This window comes from Stegastes partitus, unplaced genomic scaffold (assembly GCF_000690725.1).
Source record: "Stegastes partitus isolate 25-593 unplaced genomic scaffold, Stegastes_partitus-1.0.2 Scaffold1102, whole genome shotgun sequence".
Taxonomy (NCBI): domain Eukaryota; kingdom Metazoa; phylum Chordata; class Actinopteri; family Pomacentridae; genus Stegastes; species Stegastes partitus.
The window spans coordinates 190317-206345 of NW_007578833.1; the positions used below are offsets into that span (position 1 = coordinate 190317).

The following is a 16029-nucleotide window of genomic DNA, read 5'->3' on the forward strand; positions in this document are numbered from 1 at the left end:
TCGTGCATTTTGTGTTCTTCATTTTTCACACTCGAAAACCTAAAAACAATCCTGTCGGCCTTCACAGTGAAGCGTTCTGTATCGTTATTCAGCCTCGGAATCGGTTTCCGGTTCAAACACTTGCCATTAAAACAGTCTTACAGTGTTTGAGCAAAGTCGTAGGTGAGCTGGTGTGCTGGAGCTGCAGCGGGCGCACAAAGACGCAGGGAATCCATCGATCTGCACATTCTAGATGGAAAATAATAGCGTTGCATATAAGCCATGGGTTTAAGTGATGAACAGGGCGGGATTCATCTGTTAAAGTCCAGATTTATTTACTTCTGTTAGCAGAAATGGAACGTCCTGATTAGGTTTTTACTCGTTTATAATATCCTGAAAATAAGACTTTTCATTAGTTTGTCTCTGAACGGGGAGCAGCGCCTCTTTTACAAAGTCAGCGAGTCCAGAAAACCAAACGAAGGCCGTAAAGAGGAACTGCTTTTAGTGTTTTTAGCGATCGCATCTGGGTTCACGTAGATGCTTGGAGCAGGGAGGATGAAGCTACTAAATCCCGACATCGCACGGCTCCTTTAAAGGCTGGACACTGTGACCCGAAATGCAAAGGGACAGAGTTCACTGAGGTCGTAGCTGCAGCAGAACTTTGGTGCTGAATGCTGACATCAGCTTGCTAAAATGCTCACAGTGGAAATTCAGTGGAAAGCAACTGGACTTCTCTGAAAAGAAATTCAGTTGCTTTCTACTGAAACTCAGTAAAATGTGCTGATGTTTAGCAGATTAAATGTTTACCATCCTACTTTAATGTCGTCATGTTAGCATGCTAATGCCAGCTAACGAAAACCAAACTTATTGCCATTTATCTTGAATGCAGTGTGAATGTCTTTGTCAAGTTACACGGGAATCAAATACTTGTAGATGTGTCACTAAAAACCAAAAACGCTACGGTGGCGTCAGGAAAAGTCAGAGCATCCCAAAGTTCTTTTAATCTCTGGAGAATGTTTGTACACAAATGTAACGCTAATCCACACTGAAGACAAGACGATGCAGCTAGCGTGGCGAGCTAACGGAAGCCGAAAAGCTCCGTATAGCTGTAAAATTAGGATAAAGTAAAATTTTATTCCCATAGAAATGTTTAGAATCGATGTTTAACCAAGAACAAAAGCGACATTTAGACCAGACGACTAGAGCTGATGCTTCCTTGTCTGCCTGATCTCACCACTGTGGATGGATTCATACCTGAGAAATGAACCGCTACATGAAGACCAGAGACCAATAAGAGGAATGATGGACGGCAGGATGAGGGATGGATGAGGAGAAGGCGTTAATCCGTCTGGTTAATGTCACAGCTGGCTGCTGCTTCGCCTGCGTCACTACGATCCTCCAGCACTGGCTGATGGTGGGAAACAGCTCCGTGGTGTATAATGTAGACGTAGGGCCGCTCCAGTTCTGAGGGAAACACTTGGACTTTTTGCTCCATTTATTTGATGAGTTAATGTCTTAAAGCTTAAAGCTAAACCCTCTAACTCCAAAACCTGTGTTTGAAAGAGAGGTTATTGTAAAAAAAAAAAATTAAATAAAATTACACCAAGTACCACACATGAGTAGCTATAGTTTCATCTGTCAGCAAATGAAAGCTTAAAATTGAGATTTTTTGGGGGGGAATGAACTGCAGGCAGTGTTTCTACAGAGCAAAGAAGAGGGAGACTGGGAAAATCAAACACACTGGATCAATAGAATAAATGCAGCATGGCTCAGAAACTTATACATACAGAGGAGCAAGTTGTTGGAAGATACCTTCAGCACGGTGAAGCATCTTTGTACAGCTGCTGTAAAAATTATTGTTAAGATGCCGGGTTTGTAGTGGTTGTACGGAGTGACGAGTCCTATTTTTTCCAGTATCGCTACACCTGTGGACACCTGTGTTGTTTCCATACACGTGCAGGACTTTATATAGACGTGAAAAATGAACCCACCGTCAAAAAAATGTGACAGGAGCCAAAAAAAAAACGTCCAGAAACAGCTCTGGATTTAGAGTTTACTTAAAGATCACAATTTGAAGCATGTTTTGTGAACTCTTTGGTAGTAAATTATTGTGAGTTTTATATAACATGTGGACAATTTTAATATCTGTCTCGTAGAAGAACTTGGATTTCCTAGAGGTTTTCATCTACTGAACTCAGATCCTGCTCAGTTGTAGTTCTGCAGATACTTTTTGTACCATAAGCATTTTATTGGTGTCGCTCGGTTTAATCACAAGTATCAGTACCACACTATCAAAACTGGAGATGCAACAGAAAACAAAAATTTGTACCAAGTTGTTCCCAGTCGAGGCAGACGTACGTTGTCATCGCTGTTTGTTTGTGTTTGTTTGAAAGCAGGATTGTGTAAAAACCACCAGGCGTCAAAACAGATCAGCGTTCAAACTCTGACTTCGCTCCTTCACAAAGTCACAGCAGCAACAAAACTGTGTTTTGCTGCATGACTGTTAAAGTTCTCCAACTGCAATCTGTTACACAACATTTAAAAATGTTTTATTACAAGTAAAAAGTTCAGGTTTTGCTTTAGCACAAGTACAAAATGAACTGAAAGTACTCTGTAGGTAGCTTAAAGTGTATCAGAGTACCGTTGTTCTGTTAATCTTACAAACACTAATTCAGTTGTAAATCTGTGAATTATGTTATTTATCGATTGTATGTTTTGTGTGTAGACGTTTATCTTTAAAGTAACTTTGGGGTATAAAGTAGTGTAGAACAAAAGTAAAGTACTTCATGAAGTACAGCAGCTGAGCCTTTTATTATCAATCTTTCATACTGTTGCTGCTGTAAGTTGTTAAAAGCTCATTTTATTTCCCATTAAAGATACTGAAATATCTATAAAAATATATGTAAAACTTTACTAATCCCATCTTTTTTTGGTGTTGTTTCACTCTTTTGCTCGGTTAAAGGCTTTTATAATTAAAAGTTGTAACACTACACTGTGTAAAAAAGCAAAAGTCCAGACTTTCCTTTCTTAGAAGTACAAAATATAGATATTAATCTATAAGGATGCGAGTTGTACGTAAAAGCTTCATTTATAAAGTAACTGCAGTTGACATGTAGTGAAGTAAAAGTGTAAAGTAATATAAAATGGAAGTATATCGAGTTATTGTGCATAATTCTTCCTCATTAGTGAGTTTGAGTTGTTTCTGGTGCAAGATCCTGTATGAAATGTTTGTAAAACTTTATTGATCCCAAAGATAAACGGTCTAAAAACCTTCGATTCTTAATGTTGTTGTGTTAAAACATGAAATCTGTTAAATGCACATTCATGACAAGTCCGATTCTGATTGTCCACTGACATTTTATTGAAAAAAGAACAATATAATATCATGTACAATAATAATAATAATAATATTAATACAAAAAATCTGTACATTCCGTGGTTTTGCAGTACATTTGGAAGACTGATACAAAAGAACTGCAACAGGGAGGGAGGTATTTACACATGTAGGATCTATGGAGCCAGGCGGCTTTACGTCTGCGTGGTCTTTATTTACCTTCAAACAAAAGATACAGAATATAAAGTCGTATTGATGCAAACTCTTGTGCCTTCATATGCCGGGTTACAGTACATTTGGCTTTTTGAAATCTTACATTCTCAGGAAGAAAAACAAAAAAAACAAAAGCAGAGAATGAAAACGTGGCTTCAGTTTAACGTCTGATATATGTGTTTAAAACCTTTCAGGCAGGTTCGGCTTTAGAAATCCATGTTTGGTTCAAGCTGATGTGAGTGTTTCAGTCAGCAAACGCTACAGAAGTTGTGATTTCTGTTTGCTTCGGTTGCGTCTTTGAGCGTCCACATTAAGGCTTGATGAAGTGGCTCGAGATAAAAATGATCAAAAAAAGAAAAGAAGAAGAAAGAGAAACTGTACACACGTTCTTGAAAAACAAACCTTATTAAAACTCCCTAAACGTTCTACTTCTCTGTACCAAATCTAATCAGGTGTTGTTTTTAAGAAACACATAACTATGATAATAATACTCTTTGGCATTTTTTATCAACCGTAAAAAAAAAAGAAAAAAACAACAAAAGAAAAGAAGGAGGAGCAACATCATAGCAGCACTTTTAAGAACATTCAGATCGCCTGTTTTGGACGTTATCGGCACGTTAAATATTTCTTATTACCACTGACCTCTCCTTTAAATATATGAATCAGCAGGGTGCTTGTAGTAGGTTCAGCAGAAACCACCTGGTTTATTGGTGAAACTATGACTTTGCACTTTTACACAGGAACCAAAGACTTTCAGTTTGAGTGTCAGACCACGAATATAGTTTCATTTTGACTTCATAGACTCCGAGTCTAAGTTCACTTTCAGTCGCTGTTGGGTTGGCCTGCAAATAATCATTATTATTGTATTTTATTTATTAATTGATGAGTTGTTTGGTTTTTAAATTGGTCCAAGATGACAAATGTCTTGTCCATGACCCAAAGAGATTCAGTTTACTGTCACAGAGGTGGAACAAAACCAGAGAATATTCACATTTAACAAGCTGGAATCAAAGAATTTAGCTTTTTATTTTTTATTTTTTGCTTCAAAAATGTCTCAAATTAACTGTCAATTATCAAAATAGTTGGATTAGTTGACAATTAGTCATTGCAGTTCTACTGAGCCCACTGGAAAATGGAGGACGTCCCATAGGTAAAGGAGTGACGATAACACGAGTTTAACGGGCTGATAACGTCCAAATCAGGCGCTCAGATTCTCATATCACCCCGGTCTCGGTTTAAATTAGTGATTTCTGTCAGTTTGATGTCGTTAATACTACCCTGCTCCGACCTCTCGACCTGAGCAGGCATGTTTCTATCAGTCTGACCAGCTCTGAACAGTCTTTTAGATCAATTAGAGGATAAAGCTCAGAGAATCAGTGCTGTCGAGGCAAAGTAAAGTTTCTCTATCGGTTATTGCATACAGAAGTGTCAGTCAGCGATGTCTGCAGTGAGACCAGCTCATGAACAAATACTCTACTTGTACCTTCTTTGTTCCAGACACCTGCGTTCTTTTACTCTTTGGTTCTATGTGAAAAATGAAGCATCTTTAAGGCTTTTTCCACTGTTTTCTAGCAGCACTACAAAAGCATCTTGTTCCGGCTGGACAGAGAAACTGAGACATGCCTGCAGTTTTCAAGTCAAATCTCAACAACAACCTCCTTCCTCTTTGCAGTCGTCAGACACTGAGCACACATTCATGGGGACTTCAAGGAGAATTCTTTCTGCAAATATGCACGTGGTTCATAGTGCTGTGTTTTGTCATATTGTATGTAGTCAAAGTTCAAGCAGACTCGTACATACAAAGTCTTAAACCTCGCCGCTTCCCACAGCAGTACCGTTCGGCTTGTCCTCTGCCCGAGGCCCAGCTCGGCTCGCTGAGCCTCTCAGAGCAGAGAGGTGATTCTTAGAAAATCTCTCAACGTGAGGTCTGAGGTCTCAACAGTCATATTTCTGACTCTCGTCTCAGCGGCCGAGGCTCCAGCGGCACCGTGGCCTGGCTGTGCTCCGTCTCCGAGATGTTGTCCGTCTGGGTGCCGTCGGGCCCAACGCTGCCCCCGTTCCCCTCGTCCGTGTCCTCTTTGTTCTCCAGTGCCATCTCGTTTTCGTAGCAGAAGGAGTTGGAGTTGGAGAGGATGTATTTTTTCTCTGCGAGGTCTCTGGCGCTGCACAGAGGAGTGCTGGGAACCTCGTATGTCTTATGGAAGCGGGAGTAGTCCACCTTGTAGTAGTTCTTCTCCTCAAAGAGCACGGGCTCGAACCGGTGGCCCCAGAGGATCTCGCTGGCGACGTAGGAGCTGCGGCACTGCGTGGTCATCGCCGTCGCCTCCACCATGCCCTCCAGGATGACCACGATTTCAAACTCTGAGCTCTCCAGGTCCTGTTTGCTCATGTCATAGAAAGGACTGTCCTCGTCGATCTCGTGGACAATGGTGATCGGGGAGACGAGGAAGATGCGGTCGACTCCGCTGTCGAAGCCCACGTCGATGTCCATCTGGTCGAGGGGAATGTACTCCCCCTCCGCCGTCGTTCTGGATTTCAGAAGCTGAGCTCGTACGTGCGCCTCCACCAGGTGGCTCTTCCTTAAATTACCAACGCGCCACATCAGGCAGAGCTTGTTGTCCCTCATGGCCACTGTGGCGTTGTGGCTGAAAACCAGAGTTTCATTCCTCTTCTTGGGCTTCGCCATTTTCGCCATGACAGCACCAATGATGAAGGCATCGATGATGCAGCCGACGATGCTTTGGAAAACCACCATGAAGACGGCGACGGGGCACTCGTCTGTCACGTATCTGTAGCCGTAACCGATGGTAGTTTGAGTCTCAATGGAGAAGAGGAAGGCAGCGGTGAAGCTGCTGACGTTGGAGACGCACTTCGGGGCGTCGTTCTCTAAATCCCCGTGAAAGATGGCCACCAGCCAGAAGACGCAGCCGAAGAACAGCCAGGACAGCAGGAAGGCGAGGCAGAAGATGATGAACATCCACCTCCAGCGGATGTCCACGCACGTCGTGAAGATGTCGGCCAGGTACCGCTGACCCTTCTCGCTCACGTTGACAAACTGCACGTTGCAGTGACCGTCCTTCTTTACGAATCTGCTCTGCGGCTGGTGCCTTGTGTGCACTTTGCCCTTGCCGTTGCCGTAGCCGTTGGGTACTGCCATAGTGGCAAGCTTCATGCCGTCCTCCTCTGATGACACAATGCTGTAGCGGCTGGCTCGCACGCTTCCCATCACCTCAGTCTGGGAGGGCTGTGCTGCTTCTGCTGCGGAAAACAGTCCAAGTTTCTGGAAGAAGCGTTGGAGAAACAGTTTTGAAACACTTTCGGGGACCAACTTCGAGAGGAAACGGTGACAAAGTGAGGCGGGCCGGAGGGACGCCTCTTCAGACGAGTGCAACAAGAGGAGGGCGAAGCTTTCACTCCTCTTTCATCAGGCGGCTGGACCTCATCAACGTCATCTGCTGCAAGAAAACAGAAACAGAACAAGTCTGTTAGAGAAAGCAGCTTCCACATAAATCACACAACAATAACTGAGCCGAATCAAAAACTTCCCCAGTGTTCAGTCAGCTGTGCGTGCAGCCTGAGAAAAACCATCAGAACTTTATACCCAGAATCAGAGCAGCTCGTCCGCCTCTGCCAACAACATTTCATCCAGTTATGACAAACAACAACAGTGATATTTAACCCCCATCTAACATTTCAGCTCTCACTGAGAGAGGCCACGCTGTAATTGCTCTCAGGTCCCGTTATTGGACGTTTTCAAAGTTGACTTGTTTTCTTTGGCTGCACTGCAGTGACCTGATCATTTCTAGCTGGATTGTGGGTTACAGCGTTTCTATGGGATCTCATGGGCCGCTGGTTTTGCACCACTGATGGATTATGTAAACAGTTGACACTGAGAAAGCTTAGCGTAGACGTGCAGGTCATTTCCCTCGCTGTCAAATGCACGGAAAGTTATGATTTGAACTGAAGCTTCAGTGATGAATCGATTAGTTGTCAACCTTTAAGTTGTGATTTTGATAATCAGTTTAAGTCACTTCTTATGGAAAAAAAGTCTAAATTCTCTGATTCCAGTTTCTGAAATGTTCAAATGTTCTTTCCTCCTCTGACAGTAAACTGAAAATCTTTGAACAAAACCAGACGTGTGACATCTCTGACTTTAGGAAACACTAATTGACAGTTTTTACTGTTTTCAGAGCAAACATCTAATCAGTTTATACAACATTCATGAGCTGCAGCCCACGTTTAGTGCTACTCAGAGGTGCGTCATTAATGGACTGCTTCACGTTTTGCTTTTCTTAATCAAGAAAAGCAGAAGATGTTTTACATGTGCAGCTATTGTTACGTTATCCACCGCGTCACAAAGATTTTAAGGAGTTTTATCAGCCGTCTGCATCAACAACTTTCCTTTCGACTTTCATCCTTGCGGAGTTGAAGCAGGTAAAAGTGACATCATGTGAGGCTCAGCGTTTGTGCTGTTATCCTACAGAATCTTTAGGGGAAAGTGTGAGCTTCGTGTTTGGATTTGCAGATGAGATGCACAGCTTGTTGACTCTCACAAAGGCCTCGGGGACTCCGGCTCGCTGCTGCAATAATGGCCGCCCCGCGAGGATTCTCCCTGCACAGCTCAAACACCTCTCATTAGTTTCGGCTGTCCTGGCAACAAAGTGTAAAGCGACCAGCGTTGTGTTATTTTCTTTTTGTGTCAGGATGGATTTCTATTTGTGGCACGAGGGTTAAAGATGAGAAGGAGGCTGGGAGCAAAAACCAGAGAGTTCTCCAGGCCTGGGACGGCCACCCAGTATCACTTTAGACGCAGTAGATGCAGACACGGCTGAGTCATAATGTAGTTTCACACCTTCACAATGTAAAACCGGCTGATGCAACTTGTCTGCAGGGTCTTCTGAACATGAAGTGGCACCTTAGGATCAAGTTCAGCCACTACCACATGCCCTGCACTCTTAACAAAACCTTCCTCAGAGGTTTGCCGGCATGTAAATATATATAACTAGGATCTGTAAACATTACAGCAGGGTTTATTCATTTTCTTAAGATTCATTTTGAGCAGCAAAATCTAAACTTTTGCTTTCAAAATGAGCAGAAAAAAGGCAGAAAAACCAACAAAATGGCCACAAAGCCCAATAATAATCATCAATAGTCACTCTGTGGTATTAATAGTGTTGCTACTACACTTGCACAGTGTTTTAAACGGTGTAACTGAAGCCTGTCTGACTGTACAGAGACGCACAGTGCTGCCCGAAGAATGCACCAAATGCCAGCGACAAATGTTAACAGGTGCGGGGGGGAACAACGGCTTCTGATGCAATCATCCGCACGCATACACACCCGCACACGGACACACGCACGCTCAGCTCCCTGCCCAGGCTCATCAGAGGGCAAAACTCATCTTAAAACGCAAAAAGAAGAAAGTGAAGCGGGAGCTCATTGAGTGAAAGTTTTCTGGCGGTTCGTGTGACACGAGTCGTGCGTAAAAGTCAGGAAGTCGGCGCGTCATGGAGAACCAAAAATTCGGGCCACGAGAGTTTAATAAGAGCAGCTGCTGGAGTGCAAAGCAGAGTTCAGTGAAAGAACATAAAAGGGATGTTTCTCTACCTGTTGCTCATCTGTGCGCCGGTTTGGAAGCAGCTCGCTGAAATATAATCCAGGCGTCTCTTTTTGTTTTGGCCTCCGTTTATCCTTCAGAGTCGCTGCCGTGCGCTTGTTATTTATTTTGGCATTAACAAGATGGAGTGCGAAACTCCCGTCATGTCTCTGGAGGACCGGTCCCGGTAATGTGCTTCGCACTGAGTTCCCCCAAAGCGTTTTAAACAAGCACGGCCCCTCCTCCGCTCGCAGCCCGCCAATGGGACCGCGGCGGCCAGCGCACACACACTGCGGAACGGGCGCAATTACGCTGCGCCTCGGTCCAATTGTGCATGTTTGAGATGCGAACGCGGAGTAGTGGAGAACAATTTGTCGCTAATTGGCTGAGGACACGTTAAATCTCACTGAGGGGTTAATAAGACAGAGAAGAGAGGCGGTGAAAACTGAAACATGAGCCACAAATAACGTCAGAAAGCATCAGTTTAGGCTCATCTATAATAATACATGCATGAAAGTGGGTCCAGCTCTGTGAAAAAGTCGTTTTTATCAACATGTGACCAAAAAGCTTCAACTTGTGACACCTTAGAGCTCAATCAGGGGTTAATAGAAAAGACAGTAGATGTGTTAAAACTGACATATGAAACCAGTAAATATCAGAAAATCATCAATTAAAGTTAAATCTAGATAATAATACGACCATGTAATATGTTTATCAGAAGCACATGGCTGACAGAAATCCACCAGACTTGGTCCAGCTCTGCAAAAAACAGTTCAACACCAGAAAGTTTTTACCACAAGGAGACAAATGAGCTGCAACTTTGAACTCTGGTGACACAGCAACATGAGGGTTCGTAGAAATGACAGAAGAGCTGTTAAAGCCTGACTTATGGGCCAAAATAACATCAGAAAGGCATTTAATCTAGTTTTACTGCTTCCTCTGGAGAATATTACTAATATTACATAAATATTGAATTGATAAAATGAGAGAAAGTGAAATTTTAACCAAAATGTGTGTCAGCAAAGCGTTGATTTAGGTTAATACTTAAATATAGAAACGTTATTACCATGTAATATACTTATAACAAGCATATGGATGAGAAAAGATTTAATGTGACACATTAAATCTTAATCAGAGGTCAATAAAATGAGAGAAGAGGAGCTGAAGACTGAAATATTAGCCAGAGTAAAACACCAGAAAGGCATCTGTCAGGTTAATAGTTAAATCTAGATATCATCATTACAATATATATAATCAACATACAGATGAAAACAAATGCATAAAAAGTGCAAAAAAGTTCACATTTCCAGAAAGTTTTTCAACAAACTACAACTTTGAACTCTGGTGACACGTTCAGTCTCCATCAAAAGTTACTAAAATAAGAGTAAAAAACAGAAATATGAGCTGAAATAACCACCAGAAAAGCATCAGTTTAGGTTAAAGCTAAATCTAGACACCGTTAGTAACACATAACGTGCTTAAAACAAACATACAGATGAAAAAAAAATGCATTAAAACTGCAAAACAGTTGAAATCACCTTCTGTTTTCACCACAGGGAGACAAACTATAACTGTTGTCTCTGCTTAAATCAGAATCAGAGGTGAATAAGATGGAAGTAGAGGAGTTAAAACTGAAAAATGAACCAAAAATAATGACCAGAAAAGCATCAGTTTAGTTTAATACGGAAAAAAAATTGCATGAAAGGTGCAAATAAGTTCAAAGTTTTCATCAAAAGAAAACAAACAAGCCACAGCTTTGGACGCCACACAGAAGAGAATCAGTTTTTTTTCTCCTCCAGAGATCCAGTGAAAGTGATTAAAGTGTTGCAGAGACTGTGGCTCGCTGCCTTTCTCCCACCTGCTCTCTCAACCCGACCGCCTGTCATCCTCATTTTGGTGATATTCGTTGTTTTCATAGATCTTATTTTTTAATGTGGGTATGGAAAATGTGTTCTGTCGGAAAGAATGACTCACTCAATAAAGGCCTACATGCCTGTATTATGATATGACTGTCTTTCTCCACTGAGCTATCAAGTTGCTTCGGATGTTTAGACTATGCATCTGTTGCTCTATAATTTTAGGTCAGGCTGCAGCCGTGTTGTCTTAAAGCCATCGACTAAATCATTCTTCCTGCTCGCTAATTCATGATAAACATGAACCCGCGGCTGCATGTTTTTCACTAAAAGCCCCCCTTTGAACCGCTGCTTTTTTTCCCCCTGTGAGGCTTATTTTTAGTGTCGGTTATTTATAGCAGCACGTATATTTAGCCCGAACCACCTGTGTCGGTGAACTGTGCATGTTGTGTGTGTTTGCTTTCCATGCCCAATTTCCATCAATAAAGAGAGCGACGCATGCAGCGGGCCAGTGCTGCTGCTGGACCACAAGGTGGAGAGCTGGAGGCTGGAAATAGCTCACACAAACACACAGCGAGGCCGACCTGTTCATGTGTCGCTGCAGCAGCATCTAGAGGATTCAGAGGAAACATGTAAACACGACAACGACACAACGAATGAATGAGCAGCAGAGATCTTCTGTTTGGCTGCACCGCGGAGCAGGTTTGACATCTCTGGGCTTTTATTGTGTACAGAACCTACAAGCCCAGTCAGAGATGATGAACATCACGGCGGTGGTCGTCGGCTTTCGTCCTCAACCAGGTTTTCTTCTTCAGACTTTCTTCTTGTTTAGATGTTTATGGCGTCATCGACTCTGCACAAAATGGACCAATCGTGTACTTCAGAGAGCTGTGAAGAATGTAAAACTTTATTATAGTCAAAAGTGCAGCAAGTGGCGCTACAGAGGACGGCTGCTGCAGAGCTAGTAATCCTGTAAAGCACATATTTATGTCCCCACAGCTGCACATTAGAGCTCTGAATCTTTTAACACTCAGACATGATGCTCTACATTTAGGTCGAGCCCATAATAAAGGCTTTAGCTATTTGAAAGTAATGTTTGAATATTCTCAGTAGTGTCCTCTTAGCTGCAGAACCAGCAGGACAAACTGACTGAGCAGCAAATCTTTGTGCATAAAGTGGTACATACAGCAGGCGTTTAACAGCTTAACAGGTTTGCTTATAGCACCTCTGAATCTAAACTGCTCACAGAAAATCGTATCGGTGGAAGGCTGGAGCTTCTTAGGGCTGATTTAAATCTGTGACTCTGAACAGAACTTCCTCTAGATGGTGACGATCCAGCAGGTTAAAGGAGCTTTGTGACACCGAAAACTCCGACTTTAGGCTCAACATAGGCAATAATCTCACCTCCGTCCATCTGTTGTGTTTGTTGTGTTCCTCCTTAGAAAACATTTTGTGGAGCTCAGCAGATGTTTACAGACGGATGCTCACAGTCGGTGCTGGACAGTAAATTGATTTCAATTCAAAGTTTGAAACAGTAGAATTAACAAATTTCAGGATGTGTGCGGTGTGGCTGGTAAATGATGACACGACTGGTGTAATTTAATGTTCAGAGGTCGTTATGCTGCTCGTTAGTCAAAGCACGCTCGCCTTCACGCCGTCGTTTATAAACCCATACTTAATATTTAACCCTCCAAAACCCCACCATGGGTTTGGAAGTCTAGTTATCTTATAGATATCCTCAGAATCATTTATTACGGCCAGAAATGGTACAAACAGAGAGAATCATTAGTTTTCTAACTTTCAGACAGTACTTGAGCTCTAATCTGAAAGCCGAACCACATCTGGGCATAACATTGTAATATTGCTTAAATATGATTTCATTTTATTATTATGTCTAGTTTCAATATTCACCTAAAATAATGCACCAGATTATGTAGAAATAACCCAAAGATTCTGAGCTACTTAGTCCTTGAAAACAAGTATTAACTATTTTTGGTTTACCTGTAGAATTACACTTATTTTTAAACTGTATTTAAAAAAGGTAATTTTGTAAATATTTATTGTTTTTTGAAAGTAAAATTAGTAAAATTCCACAAGAAAACTATTAATTTGACATAAGTTTGACATGCTGACCTTTTAAAAAATAAATACATAAAATTATATACATACATACATATATATATATATAAAATTAATTCACATTAACCATAAAGAACAGACCAAAATGTCCACATCAAACATGTGTAGAGTGATTTTGTTCTTTTACAATGTGTTACCTTGAAACTGCTCCGTTTTCCTGTATTTAAATTAGCTAAAAATATGAATATTTTACAGATACTTGCTGTTATTTTTGCAGTTTTTACATGTTTTGACTGTTAAAATATTTCACCATTTTTATTTTATTTTTTCCAGTTCTTCGGTTTTTTTAATGGAGTTGTTTTACAGGGTGTCCTCCTGTCGGCCTCTGCTCACTGCAGCAGCTCAGTTGATGAACTTTGAATAAAGATAGAAGTATTATTTTGGTTAAACCAGCTGTTTGACACTCGTGCTAACGCTAAACTAGCATATTAAGCAGCAGCTGTTGGTAGGGAAGCTCTGTGACAAAACATTTTAGAGGTAAATAAATGATCTATGTCCTGCACTGACAAAGGTGCTGTGACAGTATTTGTGGACGTCTGTTCCTGTGGATCAGCGACGTGGACTGAAGTGTGTTTTGTGACTGATCATGTGTTGTTGTTCTGGAGTCTAAAGAGGAAACTGTGGCTGTAAAAATCCTGCTGTGGCTTCTGAAGCCTCGGTCACAACCGGCCTGACTGCGTCCAAGCTACGTGCAGAATCACACGTGTCACACAAGTCCGTCTTGGGAAATTTGTAGGTCGCAGACAGCCAGTAAGCACGTACGGAGGATTTTAGACATGTCCAACAAATTCTACGAATTCTCTGTGAACAGCGACGTCACAAGTGTAACTTGCTTCCCTCGCGAGGAGTTTGCAATTTTTAAGGTACCATGGAAAGAGAATCCATGGTCTAAGACGCAATGATGGAGCAACTGGCCCTTGTCTGGTAAGTCTGGTATACACACAATTCAAGAACAATATCAAACACACTGCGGGCGTCCATCATGTCAGGAGTATAAAAGGCCTGCTCATGGTGCACGCTCACGTTCAGCCAGTGATCCTCTCCTCTCTTTGTCCTCTGCATCATTACCTGGGGATAAGAAATAGAACTGAGTGTTATGCTAACTAACGTTAAATCTCAACAGTGGTGGTAAAACGATCAGCCTCATAAAGACTAATCAAAAAACTCTGAAGAGAAAATAAAAATAAGGAAAAAAACTGTAAGCTGCTACGTGTGATGCCATAAGACTCACAGATCTCTCCACATACTGCTTATACACAATGTAAATGTAGACAATTTAAAAAGAAATAACTGTAGTGAAGCAAGCAACGCTGCATTAGTGCTTCAAACAAACAGTGGATTTACCATATTATGATTAGCTTTGTAGATCTACCTTTACAAACAAGAGCTCATTTTGATGTCTGAAGCAGCGATTTTCTACAAATCCATGAGAAAAGATCAGAGACTGGAGTCACTTTGACTCTGACTTCACTGTTTCTGAGCTGAGTGTCCTCTAGTTATCACCTAGGAGTTAGTAAAGTTACTGACTGTCCAGCCTGATACACAGACACACACACACAGCACAGAGCTCACACTATATTACGACATAACGTCAATGTTTTTGAATAGAGAATATGTGTAAAAAAATATATGAAACTCTGTGTTGCAGGCAGTCCGTGTCACCGTTGGAGGAGCGGGTCGGTCACTGGAGATGCTGCTGGCCGGTATCAGCTGGAAGTCAGAACCGGGTGACCCTGCAGACGAGCTGTCACCGCCAAGCTGTCAGGATCTGTGTGTGTGCGCTACACAAAACATGAAACCATGTTTATTTTCATCGCCATTTGTTATAAAGTTTTAACTTGTGTCCTGAAATTAAATTGGTATCGTCCCGGATCTATTTTTCTATCGATGGGAAGCTCAAACCCTGTCAGTATGTTAACAGAAATTACAAGACAGCATGTCACCTGATCACCGAAGTGTCCCTCCCTGTTCTTTTTGATCTTTTTTTTTTTTTTATGTCATCACTCGCACATGAGGCAAGTGTGACTTACTTTCGCCATTCTCTTCCTAAGTGGTGTGAGTGTGTGCCACGTACGCAGGTGACAAGACAAACTCAAGACGTGAGCACAGCAGTCACACGTTGCAATTAGCGTCCCTACTTGAACGGACATCTCACGTCGGCCCTGCCACTCGCCAGGCAGACTTGCTTCTGTCTTGTGCCTTTCTGACGGAGCCCTTGCAGCCTTTCCTCTACCTCCATGACCTTTACGACCTCCACGACACCTCAAAATTCTCAGAGGACGTACAATCCCAGAAGTCGTGCGTCCGGTTGTGACCGAAGCTTAACCGTGGTTTGGAGTTTAGCTTCTTTTCGTACTTCCAGGTATCGACCTCGATGCTTTTCTCTTCCTGCAGCTACTGTACAGGACAAGCGACGTGTTCATGGCAGAGTTAACTTCATGCTGTTATGACCTTCATATTTCACCTTTAACCCTTCATTACATCATGTATATTCCACACACAGTTCATCAGCCTCATTTCAGGTGTTGTCATGTAAAGTTGCTTTTTCTTTCATGTCTCTGTACTGCTTCTGTCTTTGTGCTGCTGCAGCATTTATCTTCTAAAAGCTAGATTTGGTGTTGTTTGGTGATTAGTTCAAAGGCAGGAAAAAGACAAACCAGAGGGGAATTTTAAACTCGCAGATCAAACTAAGAGCGTCATTGTCGTGATCTGTTGCCTGAGCGGAGCCTGAGTAACATCACGGGCTGTGGATTGATCTGTTTTGGACAGATGACAGAAAGAAAACGTGTTTTAATGGGATTACACAGCAGCACAAAGCAGCGTCTGCTTGTTTTTGTCCGTCTGGCCGCTCGACATTAAAGATCAGAGCTTCAGACAGGAAACGTGATCGTCGGTGAGAGTGAAGATACAAACCA

At 42.1% G+C, this 16029-nt stretch overlaps 1 protein-coding gene across 1 annotated transcript; it reads right to left on the reverse strand.

Annotated features, from left to right (window-relative positions):
- Positions 1 to 4576: 4576 nt before the first annotated feature.
- On the reverse strand, positions 4577 to 9313 carry kcnj2a (potassium inwardly rectifying channel subfamily J member 2a). The gene is made up of 2 exons (XM_008296138.1): positions 9134 to 9313; positions 4577 to 6981 (listed from the first exon to the last, which is right to left on the reverse strand). Exon 2 carries the CDS (start codon positions 6750 to 6752, stop codon positions 5469 to 5471), a length of 1284 nt encoding a protein of 427 aa, XP_008294360.1. The 5' UTR covers positions 6753 to 6981; positions 9134 to 9313; the 3' UTR covers positions 4577 to 5468.
- Positions 9314 to 16029: the final 6716 nt, after the last annotated feature.

Bases quoted from the DNA above. Each gene is read 5' to 3' on its own strand.
- kcnj2a (XM_008296138.1), bottom strand. From the start codon at position 6,752: ATGGGAAGCGTGCGAGCCAGCCGCTACAGCATTGTGTCATCAGAGGAG.